The sequence below is a fragment of the Lepisosteus platostomus genome, chromosome 1 (assembly GCF_059453375.1).
Source record: "Lepisosteus platostomus isolate fLepPlt1 chromosome 1, fLepPlt1.hap1, whole genome shotgun sequence".
NCBI classification, from domain to species: domain Eukaryota; kingdom Metazoa; phylum Chordata; class Actinopteri; order Semionotiformes; family Lepisosteidae; genus Lepisosteus; species Lepisosteus platostomus.
The window spans coordinates 65,610,819-65,623,084 of NC_142611.1; the positions used below are offsets into that span (position 1 = coordinate 65,610,819).

Sequence of the window (12,266 nt, forward strand, 5' to 3'; positions counted from 1 at the left end):
GTGTCTGGAGCCTGCTCCCAGGCCGTGTGATGGAAGCAGGCTTCGCAGGATCCTTTACGAATGGGATAGATGGAATTCATAAATTTGTAAGCTGCAGGCAACCAAAGGAGAAAGATGGATCAGCAGATGACCTCTCATTTGTAGCATTTCATACTTTTTTGTGACACATTCAGAAACACAACTGGGCATTATGTAATACCGGGGGCTGCAGAAAGAAAAAGAGAAAGTTGAAGGCATGCTTGTCTTCAGTGCTTTCACTCTCTTGAGTGACATCTAAACCCCAGCAGCAGGAACCTGGTTATACTGACATAAATGTAGGTTGTAAAGACCTACTGTGCAGGTATAGATAGAGCCATTCAGGGCGTTGTTGCCTGTGGTGGAGGCAGTGTCGGTGAGTGACCTCTGTTGTTCTCTGGGTACTTCGGTGCCTCTCATCACTACTAATCCTCTGCTCACGTCTCCTTGCAGGTGTCAGGCAGGGTACGGTGGCCAACGCTGTGAAGATAAAGTCACGACCTTGGATTCGACAGAGAACAGTGGGCGTACGTTCTCTCTCGTTCTCTTCTTGACCTGATTTATCCCGTGCCATCATGTTCTGTAGTCCATCACAGGAGCCCTTTATTATCCTCCGATAACGTTACTTAGCGTCTGTTTTTTTTCTTGGGGAAATGAACTTGTAAACAGCTAAATCTGATACTCATCTGACACTGGTTGAACTGTAAGGAATCAGAACAGCGCGTGCATTCCCAATAAGCAATGGATTGTGGGAGTCTCGAAGATGTTACCCAGCCATATGGCTGGATCAGATCCTTGGATCAGTTATCTACTAACTACCTAACGCGCTAGGTGGGCTAACAGGCTAACAGTCCATCCACTCATTTGAAACCTTTCTTATGTTCTTGGATTAGAGCACACCAAGCTGCTTCACTAGATCACTAACCATTCAGTGTCTTTGGGGGGGAAGTGACGAAGTGGTGAACACTAGTGCCTCTCTGCTTCAGCATCCTGGGTCCAGTTTTGGTCAAGGGCTCCTGTCAGTGTGGATTTGGCCAGCTCTCCCCATATTAACGTGACTTTTTTGCCAGAGGCTCTGATACCCTCTTACCTCCCAAAGACGTGCAGTTTAGGGTTGATTGTTTACTCTGAACTGTCAGTTTTCATTGGAATTTCATACTTGGCACGATAGAGGGGGTTGCAGCCAGTTCAGTTCAGTTCAGTTTCAGGGGGAAATCTGTTGTGTTTATGGTAGAACCCAACACAACAATACAACAAGGAAGATGAACGTTTCCAACAGAGAAGACAGTGCCGTTTGTTACAGGAGATAAGCGAGTTAGTTGACATTGTCGGAGAGACCTATTGCAGCAGGGATGAAAGATTCTGAGTCTATTACATTTACACAGAGGCATCTCCCAGATGGGTGTAGTGTAAATTCACAGTGGAGGAGGTGAGACACACATTCTGTAGTGGTACTGACCTTTTTTTACAACCTTTCTTTTAGAGGATATTTAAGAAGATTTAATATGCCCCGATTATTTTGCTACTTATTTTCACAAATTTTCTCAACCTATTAAAATTAACAGTTCTGATGTTGTGAAATCAACAACTGAGACAGTATGTCAAGACACATTCAATATGTGACTTATAGAAAAGTGTTAAACTAGTCTGTCTTGAAGATAAAGAGATTCTCTGTTGGCGTTTCTTTATAAAATGCTGTCACATTTGTCCCATCTTTGGTTTTTGTCTTTGACCAGTCCCAGGTACCTGTAGTTATTGACTATGGTTGCCGTCTGACTGTTAATTACAGTAGGTTGGAGGGGCGTTTGCATTTTTCCTAAAATCAATGACCAGTGTCTTTGTTTTCAAGGTGACGAAACTGGTCATTCAAAGAGAACTCGTCACACCATGTAGTAAAATCATTTGTAAATGGCCCGTGATGATTTTCCAGGTCTTTTCAGAAGCTGACCAGGGCTGTGTCATCAGCAAACGTAATGAGAGAAATGTCAGTGATGAGCCAGTACTAACAGCAGAGAGGAAGAGAGTGCGATGAGCTTGCTGGGCCTCCTCTCCTTTGACAGCCTTCTGATGTTCTGCTCTGTGCCTGCAGGAACAGCCTCCATCGTGATCCCTATCCTCCTGCTGCTGTTGGCGGCACTGCTGATCGTCGGCACAGTTGTGTGGTACAGGAGGAGGATGCGAGGGTGAGTGAGATGCATTTTGGCTGGGCGTGGGATGCCTGATCAGAAGATAGCAGTTAGGAATGTAACAGGCAGAGAAACAATCCTGAGGCTGGGCGTTAGGGAAATCGGTGTACAGCAGGGATCAGTGCTGGGACCACTGTTGTTCCTTTCTTGTATAATAGAGTATATTGATCAGGGAATTAGTAGCAAATGAATTGTGCACACAAAGGCCTTTGTTCATCTCTGTCAAGTACTAGCAAAACCTAATATGTTTCTTGATGGACACATCCTTATGTACTCGACTCGTACAGCCTGCCTTGCTTGTTTTCAGAGAATGGGTTAATGGGCCCGTGACAAGAACTGTGATTAATGCCGTCTCTCCTGTCCCTCAGGTCTATAAGGCCAGGGAAATCGCGCTCCAGATGCTTGTGGTAAAATACTTAGGGTTTCCTCCTCAGTCTGCTCTCATCCCTGACCCCGCCCTGCACCCCTCCCCTGAGCCAGCTGAGCACAGCTGTAGCTGAGTGGCACAACCAGAAACAGCTGTCTGAATGAAACTGTCTGAAAGGAAACCAGTACAATGCTCCTGGAATGCATTCCCGTTCCCCACTCCAGTAACACAACTCCCGCTTACAGAAGCTCAGCGACGTTGTATTTAAACCTCCACAGTAAAATACATAGTAGCAGCTCTCATGGGGCAAAAGCAAACGAGATTTTAAGAAAAACAATTGATGTGATACTTTTAAATTCAGAGTAAAAGTGTTTATGCTGAAACTGAGATGGAACAGTTTCATAAATCACAAAGCCAAATTGTCTCTAGGCGTGGCCATTTTGAAAATATGACCTTGTTCTAACACATGGGATGTATCCAGCAGGATATACAACCTCATATGCTCCATGAGAGGTGGGTTGGCAGGCGAATGCCTTCACAGATCAGGACCTTGTACTGATTATTCAGCAGCTTCAAGTCCTTGGCCTCGAGCGTTTGCCGAACATGACTCCTGGATTCCTGACATTTTTTGTTTTCATGCTTCCCTTCCCGAGTGATCCTGGGAATGAGATCCTGCCCAGCATCTGGGTGTTTCCTCTGTTCCAGTCCCCGATTTTGTGTCTTGTGTTTCAAATACCCGGTTCAGCTCTGAAGCCTGCCAGCTGTCAGTACTGTGGCTTCTCAGTTTTGTTGTGAGATTTTTCTTTGCTGCAATCTGTTACAATCCAGCCTGCAGATTGTATTTTTCCCATTGTCCAAGTCCACCATTTTTCTTTAAATGGGCATTTGGAATAAGTCCTGCAATCACTAAGATACTGAGCAAGCTGCATTTGACAGTTTTTCACATCAGTATTGCAAAGGTAGCACAGTCATTTTTGTGTTTTGTGTAGCACCATAACATAGTATTTTAGTCCCTTTTGTGATAATTATAGCTCTTTATAGAATTATAATTATAGCTCAATTGTAGAAGAAATACATTTACGTAATAGATGGATCAAAGTGTATTTGAAAAATGCATTCAAAGAAATGTGAGGGTGATTAAAATGTCATTTAACTCTTAAAAGGCTTTTAACTGATCAGTATGAACTTTACTCAGTTACTTTAACATGCTAATATCAGAGTTCTAAAAAGCCTAGTGAAGAACTTCAAAACACCAGGTCCCTGAATGGGTGCATCCATTTAAAAATTGCAACTTGGCCACTGTTGGATTTTTTCCAATGCCTGTGTGAGGTGCTGCTGTTCCAGTTGAGTGAGCTGTGTGTCCTGTGTGCTGTCCACAGTGCAGCGGTGTGGAGTGTCTGTGTGTCCTGTGCCCTGTCCTGTGTGTAGCAGTGTGGAGTGTCTGTGTGTCCTGTGTGCTGTCCACAGTGCAGCGGTGTGGAGTGTCTGTGTCTCCTGTGTGCTGTCCACAGTGCAGTGGTGTGGGGTGTCTGTGTCTCCTGTACCCTGTCCTGTGTGTAGCAGTGTGGAGTGTCTGTGTATCCTGTGTGCTGTCCACAGTGCAGCGGTGTGGAGTGTCTGTGTCTCCTGTGTGCTGTCCACAGTGCAGTGGTGTGGAGTGTCTGTGTGTCCTGTGCCCTGTCCTGTGTGTAGCAGTGTGGAGTGTCTGTTTGTCCTGTGTGCTGTCCACAGTGCAGCGGTGTGGAGTGTCTGTGTCTCCTGTGTGCTGTCCACAGTGCAGCGGTGTGGAGTGTCTGTGTCTCCTGTGTGCTGTCCACAGTGCAGCGGTGTGGAGTGTCTGTGTCTCCTGTGCCCTGTCCTGTGTGCAGTGGTGTGGAGTGTCTGTGTGTCCTGTGTGCTGTCCACAGTGCAGTGGTGTGGGGTGTCTGTGTGTCCTGTGCGCTGTCCTGAGTGTAGCAGTGTGGGGTGTCTGTGTGTCCTGTGTGCTGTCCTGACTGTAGCAGTGTGGGGTGTCTGTGTGTCCTGTGCGCTGTCCTGAGTGTAGCAGTGTTGAGTGTCTGTGTGTCCTGTGCGCTGTCCTGTGTGTAGCAGTGTGGGGTGTCTGTGTGTCCTGTGCGCTGTCCTGTGTGTAGCGGTGTGGGTGTCTGTGTGTCCTGTGCGCTGTCCTGTGTGTAGCGGTGTGGGTGTCTGTGTGTCCTGTGCGCTGTCCATAGTGTAGCAGTATGGGGTGTCTGTGTGTCCTGTGCGCTGTCCTGTGTGTAGCAGTGTTGAGTGTCTGTGTGTCCTGTGCGCTGTCCTGTGTGTAGCAGTGTGGGGTGTCTATATGCTGTCCTGTGTGCAGCAGTGTGGAGTGTCTGTGTGTCCTGTGCGCTGTCCTGTGTGTAGCGGTGTGGGTGTCTGTGTGTCCTGTGCGCTGTCCTGTGTGTAGCAGTATGGGGTGTCTGTGTGTCCTGTGCGCTGTCCTGTGTGCAGCAGTGTTGAGTGTCTGTGTGTCCTGTGCGCTGTCCTGTGTCCAGCAGTGTGGAGTGTCGGTGTGTCCTGTGCGCTGTCCTGTGTGTAGCGGTGTGGGTGTCTGTGTGTCCTGTATGCTGTCCTGAGTGTAGCAGCGTGGGGTGTCTGTGTGTCCTGTGCGCTGTCCTGTGTGTAGCAGTGTGGAGTGTCTGTGTGTCCTGTGCTCTGTCCTGTGTCCAGCAGTGTGGAGTGTCTATATGCTGTCCTGAGTGTAGCAGTGTGGAGTAGGCGATGCAGTCTGGGCTCACCGTGGGGCTGTGTCTGTGTTTCAGTGCCAAGGGCTTCACGCACCAGAGGATGACCAACGGGGCCATGAATGTGGAGATCGGAAATCCTGCCTACAAGATCTACGAGGGAGAGCCTGACGATGACGCGGGGGAGCTCCTGGACTCCGACTTCACACTGGACCCTGACAAGGTGACACACTCCTACAGGGCACCTGGCCTTCCTTTAGAGAACAGGGCACCTGTTGGGCAGTGCAACATGCAGACTGTAGAAAACTCAAACATTATGGAATTGTGTTAAAATCATAGACAAGCCACGGTCAGCTCAGTCCAAAAGAATTGCAGAAGCAATTGAGCAATTGGTATCCTAAGATCACTGAATGGCAATTCACCCTCAGACTCCAGACAAGAGGTGCCAGTGCAGCTGGTGGTAATTCTATACGTACCGTCCGTAGAGCTGTAATTATTAAACGGGTATAGTTTTAAGAAACTATTTCTTGAGCTTAGCATCATTCCTGGCAGAACAAGTGCTGGAGCTCACGATCGCTGTATTGCTGGTGTGCTTCCCGCACCTCGGCGGGTAGCTTCGATCTGGCTCTCTGTGTTAATCGCGAGCGAGTCCAGGGCGGGGCCTCACCGCGCCGCTGTCCTTGACTTCCACAGCCGACGAACTTCACCAACCCCGTATACGCCACGCTGTACATGGGGGCGCACAGCAGCCGGAACTCGCTGGCCAGCACGGACGAGAAGAAGGAGCTGCTGTCTCGCGGGGAGGAGGACCTCGGGGACCCCCTGGCGTAGACTCGTGCCTGCCCCCTACAGACACCAGAGCGCCATTACACCATTTTAGATTCATTTTTTTTTCCTTTAAAAAAAAACAAGAAAAGCAACAAAAAAAGAGAGAACACTGTATAAAATGTACAAAAATGAAGGACTACTTTTGTATGTGATTGCAGTATTATATTTTGTTCTTTTAATTCTTCTGGTCAAAACATTTTTCTATAAGAATTTCTGTTTTTCTTTTTTTAGCCCCTTTACCCAAATAGCCACTACCTCTGTGCAAACAAAAATGAGATGATGATGACAGAGCAATTTTTATTTTTTATTTTTGTATTAATGTATAGAAACCATCGTTCTATTTCCATAATGCCATTGTCTTGTCAATGTGAGGTGAAAGGGGAGGGTGAGTGCAAAGGTGAAGGGTCAGATGTCAATGTTGTAGCTTAGGTCTGGGTTGGATTCACTGATTTTGTTTTTCTACGGTGAACTGTATCGAGAGTTAAACTGGGGGTTAGATTTGAAAGAAACAGTGAAAATGTGTGCAGGGCAAGCGGGCATTTGTACAGGAGTCAGCAGTGGTGGCTTCCACAGTATTTTAATTAATTTTATATTTTATTTTCTCAGAAAACAACGTAATAGAGTGATTGTTTTACTCCTTGCACAGATGAAATTTATATATATAAACGTATATATATAAATATCTATTAAGTGTCTTTTGAAAAAAACCCACATGAACACACACACACACAGTAAAGAAAAAATATATATGCAGGAAAAGTATTTTTGTTTTTGCCTTTCAAAAATCTTAGGGCTCCAGAGACATAGGAGTTGTGAGTGAAACACAAAAAATAAATAAACATTCCAGGTCTGTTATGCTTCCAAGTGGGAAGACTTGGGAACGATCTCGGCGCCTTTGCGGGAACTCAGAGATTGGACACAGACAAACTCTCTGCATGGCGTCCTAAAGTGAGGTACTTTCGAGAATCCAGTGTCTCGATTCACTGGAATGAAAGAGATAAGTATCAAGGTAGTTTTTTTTTAATTTTCTGTAAGGGCTGGATAGCGTATAGATGTGACTTTATGTAGAAATTACATTATTTTCCTTTGTCACTTTTAATCTTCCGCTTAAATGTTGTTGGGGTTTTTTTTCTTGTCCAGGCTTATTTTAAGTGCGTTCCTAAGAGAGGTTATGTTTGTGTCTGATTGTTCTTTTTTTCCCTTTTTATTCTGTTTTCGTCTTCTTCGCGTTGCTGCTAATACTGCCTTGTGTCCAGTACATTCTCGAGCTCAGCTCTTCCTATAGTCACGCTGAGACGCTGCTTTTGTGGGAGGTGACCAGCCATATCGCAATGCATGTGAACTAAAACAAGAACTAGAATAACAAATCCTTATTGCTTACCCGAACACTATGTAACAGTATTCATACAGCGTGATTTTCGTTTATTTTTTTAATCGAGAAAAAAAAAATTAAGGAGTACAATCATTTTACTTTTTTAAAAAACACTTTTCTCCTACATGCATTTTTTTGTTAGATTTTTTTTGTTTGTTTTTTATTTTTTAAATAAAAAATACAAAAAATAGCTTTTATAGTAGAAATGCATGGTGGCTCAGACCTTCTTTTGGAAAGAGAATAATGTTTTAATAATTTTTTGCTGGAGTACTTTACAACTAAATAACAGATATTGTTATAAATAAAATTTTAAAAACTGTACAGAAAGAAATCTGTGCTGTTTCTTTGTACAGATTCTTTGTGGTGTGTTTTATCGCTGCCTCATTGCGTACTGGAATCATTGAGTTCCGGCATCAGATTCATCTTGTTCTTGCTTTGGATTCGTCACTTTCCGTGATCGGATTCACCAAGATCCGGAATCGGACTCATCACATGCTGGAGCCGGGTTCAGCTCATTCCCCAGTCGGAATTCTTTCAAAAACGAAACCCGATGGGACTCCTGGATTTCACCCCAGGTCTGGCCTAGTTCCTCTCATTCATCTTGCTTGTTATTCTGCACAGTTCGGCTATGTGCTTATGGCCGTGGCTCCAGCAGCACAAGTAGCCGGAAGTGGACTTGACTTAGGTGTCGACGTGAAGCGATCACAGTTGTCATTATTTACTTGCATCAGTGTCTCGACTCTTTCCTGTTGTACATATGGGCCCCTTGCATTACAAATAACCATGTGTTACAGTCCGGTACTCAAGAGCATAGGCCTATCAGAGGCCTTTGTTTTTGGTCCTGAACCAGTGCGCAAATTGAATTTGTTGATCTGGGTGATGTTGGTGGCCTGTTCGTCTTCCTGGGCAGCTGTTGGAGTGTGCACGGGGCAGGGGGAGGGGTCTCTTTGGCTCCCCTTTGACAAACGGGCGTCTCTCCCAGCGAGGGTTCCCAAGACTGACTGCAGGCCAAAACTCAGAGAGCCCATGCCCTGGAGCCGAGCTGTGTCCTGGGTCACAAGGCCTTGTGTCCTTGATCGACGAGGCCTTCCCACACCTGCGATACTTGACGTCTCCACTTGTCTCAAGGAGGGTGACACTGAGGTCGTGCCCCCAGTCTGCTCTCGCAATGCAGTCTGTCTGAGGTGCTTCAGGCATTATTGACCATGCTTAGGTGTAATTATAGATTGTCAGATTTGGAGAACACGTAACGCAGAAGATCCCCCTGTGACCTTGATATTGGCTGATGCCATATTGATGCATAAAGGGTTATAGGCGTATAATGACTACAGTGCCGAGTTTACTGCAGGGTTCAGGAGAAGCAGATGATCTGCCCTCATCTTGAAGAATCCTTATTGTAGCTGGATGCGACAGAGCGAGAGATGTTGGTTTCCTGTTTCTCCACCGGTTCACCTGGATCCCTGGGGGGGGGTTGCAGCGCAAGTTCCAAAATGTTTTGGCAACGGTGTGATTTCATTCACATGCATTATTAAAAACACTCTCTGCAAAATACTTCTCTTTGCTTTGGAAAGGGAGAAATCATCAGTCTTTGCATGCCCTCATGCAACAGATGCACATACAGCCATGTGAAAAAGAAAGTACACCCTCTTTCAGTTCAATGGTTTTACATATCAGGGCATAAATAATAATCATCTGGTCCTCACCAACTTCTATAATTAGACAAATCTAGCCTCAGATAACAACACAACAGATTTCACAATGTCTTTATTCAACAAAAAGTAAGCCAAAATGCAGAAACCATATGGGAAAAATTAAGTACGCCCTTACTGCTTCCATAGGAATTAAGAAGGTAATTAGCAGCCAGGTGCTGCTAATCACATGCACTTGATTAGTTGGTCATCAGGAAGTGTGACCACCTCTATAAAAGCAGAACTTTTTCCAGGTTGTTAGTCTGGAGCATTCAGGTGTGTGTCGACACCATGCCAAGGAGGAAAGACCTCAGCAATGAACTCGGAGAAGCGATTGTTGCTGCTCATCAATCTGGGAAGGGTTACAAGGCCATTTCCAAACAACTTGAAATCTATCATTCTGCAGTAAGAAGGATTATTTACAAATGGAGAACAGTCAAGATGAGTTCCCAGTCTTCCCAGGAGTGGGCGTCCCAGCAACGTCAACCCAAGTTCAGACCGTATAATGCTCAGAGAAATAGCAAGGAACCCAAGAGCTACATCTAGGGATCTACAGGCCTTGGTTAACATGTTAAATGTTAAAGTTCGTGACGGTTCGATCAGAAAAAGACTGAACAGGTATGGCTGTCATGGAAGGGTAGCCAGGAGAAAGCCCCTTCTTTCCAAAAAGAACAAGGCAGCACAGCTTAGGTTTGCAAAGTTGCATCTGAACAAACCACAAGATTTCTGGAACAATGTCCTGTAGATAGACGAGACCAAAGTGGAGAAAATGTTTGGTGAAAAACAAACACAGCCTATCACCACAAACACCTCATACCAACCGTCAAGCACAGTGGTGCAGGGATGAAGATTTGGGCTCGTTTTGCAGCCACAGCACCTGGGCACCTTCCAGTCATCGAGTCGACCATGAACTCCTCTTTATACCAGAGTACTCTAGAGACAAATGAGAGGCCATCTGTCTGACAGCTAAAGCTTGGCCAAAATTGGGTCATGCACCAGGACAATGATCCCAAGCACACCGGCAAATCTACAACTAAAGGGCTGAAAAAGAAAAGAATCAAGGTGTTGGGAGTGGCAAAGTCAAAGTCTAGACCTCAACCCCATTGAGATGCTGTGGCGAGAGCTGTGCATAAACGAAAGCGCTCAAACATCAATGAACTGCAGCAATGTTGTAAAGAAGAGGGGGTCAAACTTCCCCCAAAATGGTGAGAGACTGATAAACTCATACAGAAAACAATTACTTCAAGTTATTGCTGCTAAAGGTGGTTCTACAAGCTACTGAATCATACTTCGTTTCTCACATATGGCTTCTGCACGTTGACTTATTTATTGTTAAATAAATAATGACATAGTGGAATCTGTTATGTGTTGTCACCTGAGGTTAGATTTAGCTTATTTTAGGACCTGGTAAGGACCAGATGATTTTTGGTTATGTCCTGATATATAAAACCATAGAATTGAAAGAGGGTGTACTTTGGTTTTTCACATGAGTGTATTTCAGTAGCTGCTCAATGCTCAAATGCAGGTCAAACCTAGTTTAGTTCAGGATTCCTATGGGGCTGCTGCACTTGGACTGTGATGCTGGGTAACAGTAACAGTAAACAAGCCTGGTGCAATGAGGGCTCTTCGGAGACCCCCAGCTGGTAAAGATGCCCCTGCTAGGCACAGTTTGAGCTCTGTGATCCAGGCATGGTTGGTTCGAACCCAAGTCATGCCACTGGATGACTGGGCCTGAGGTTCCCCTGGTGGAGGCGCTTGATTGGCGGCTGCTGTCGATCGTAGAATGGGTTTTCTCCCAGGGCTCCCCACAAAAGTGGCCTATGACCTCTCTGGCACCTCTTGGCAAGGGGGTGTGTCTCTCCTCCAGGCGCCTGTGCCCTGTCAAAAGACCGCTCTGTTAAATTGTTTCTTACGGGTACCCTACTGGTGCTGTAGGGTTAACGATAAATTGCCAGTTGACTCTACCATCCCAAACCCCCTTATCGGTTCAAGTCGATATCCTGGTTTCTTTCAAGAATTGGCTGGATGAGATCCTTGGATCAATTAGCTACTAACTACTAGAGCAGCCATATCACCCTGCAGCTCACAGCTGGCAGCCCAGGTGTGGACAGTACCTGGATGGGAGACCTCCTGGGAAAGCTAAGATTGCTGCTGGAAGAGGTGTTAGTGAGGCCGGTAGGGGACGGTCACCCTGTAGTCTGTGTGGGTCCTAATGCCCCAGTATAGTGGGATGAGACATAAAACTGAGGTCCTGACTCTGAGCGGTCATTACAAATCACAGGGTTTCTCAAAAAGAGTAGGGGTGTTACCCCAGTGTCCTGGACAAATTTCCCCCTGGCCTTTACCAATCATGGCCTCCTAATAATCCCCATCTCTGAACTGGCTTCATCACTCTGTTCTCCTCCCCACTGAGAGCTGGAGTGTGGTGAGTGTACTGGCGCACTATGGCTGCTGTCACATCATCGAGGTGGGGCTGCACACTGGTGGTGATGGAGGAGAGTCGTCATTACCTGCAAAGTGGAGTTTCAAGAAAAGCGCTATATATGTGTAAGTAATGATTAGATTAGTATGGTCCCCAGCTGTTTGTAACTGTAAATTCGTAATGCAGTGTTCCTACAGGGTTGGCCTCAGATTAAGTGGTGTGGGTACCATGCTCACATTAATCCTGTTGCACTAGATTTTTTGCAGTTATAGACTTGGGGGAGGGGTGTTTGTTTGGGTAGGGTAATTTAGCATGAACTGTGGATCCTGTCCCTTTATTCAGGTTTTCAATTTGGTACATTGAGATGCAATAGTCTTGCTCTCAAGAGGACAAGTGCGAGATGTGTCTTATCGTGTGCTATGAAACTGGGCATTATCCGCAATCTGCAAGGCGTTGCGCAGAGCTGTGTAATGTGGACATAGTATCCGACACCTCTCCTGGAATCCGCTGTGAGGAGCTCTGGGTAGTGGTAATGTTTAGGAACTAGTCTAACATGGGGCTGAAGTGATGAAGGCTAAGGTTCGTCTTTTCGATAAGCAGGCCTCCTCTGTAGCGATAGCCCCGTGCACTTCAGACACTAAAAGAGGACAGGCCTTGACTCACCTGGTAGGTCGTCTCCTGCT

The 12,266-nt window shown here is 45.9% G+C and overlaps 1 protein-coding gene across 5 annotated transcripts in view; it reads left to right on the top strand.

Moving 5' to 3' along the window:
- The window catches only part of lrp1aa (low density lipoprotein receptor-related protein 1Aa), a 180,466-nt gene extending 172,662 nt beyond the window's left edge, over nucleotides 1–7,804 (top strand). For 3 of the 5 annotated variants that reach the window (XM_088633603.1, XM_088633606.1, XM_088633604.1), the window contains exons 86-90: nucleotides 469–542; nucleotides 2,105–2,198; nucleotides 2,570–2,608; nucleotides 5,352–5,496; nucleotides 5,967–7,804. In XM_088633603.1, coding sequence (XP_088489729.1) covers nucleotides 469–542; nucleotides 2,105–2,198; nucleotides 2,570–2,608; nucleotides 5,352–5,496; nucleotides 5,967–6,104 — 490 coding nt within the window. In that variant the 3' untranslated portion in view covers nucleotides 6,105–7,804. The remainder of the gene's footprint in view (nucleotides 1–468; nucleotides 543–2,104; nucleotides 2,199–2,569; nucleotides 2,609–5,351; nucleotides 5,497–5,966) is intronic. The other 2 variants (XM_088633605.1, XM_088633607.1) reach the window with 1 other exon arrangement.
- The last annotated feature ends 4,462 nt before the right edge of the window (nucleotides 7,805–12,266 follow it).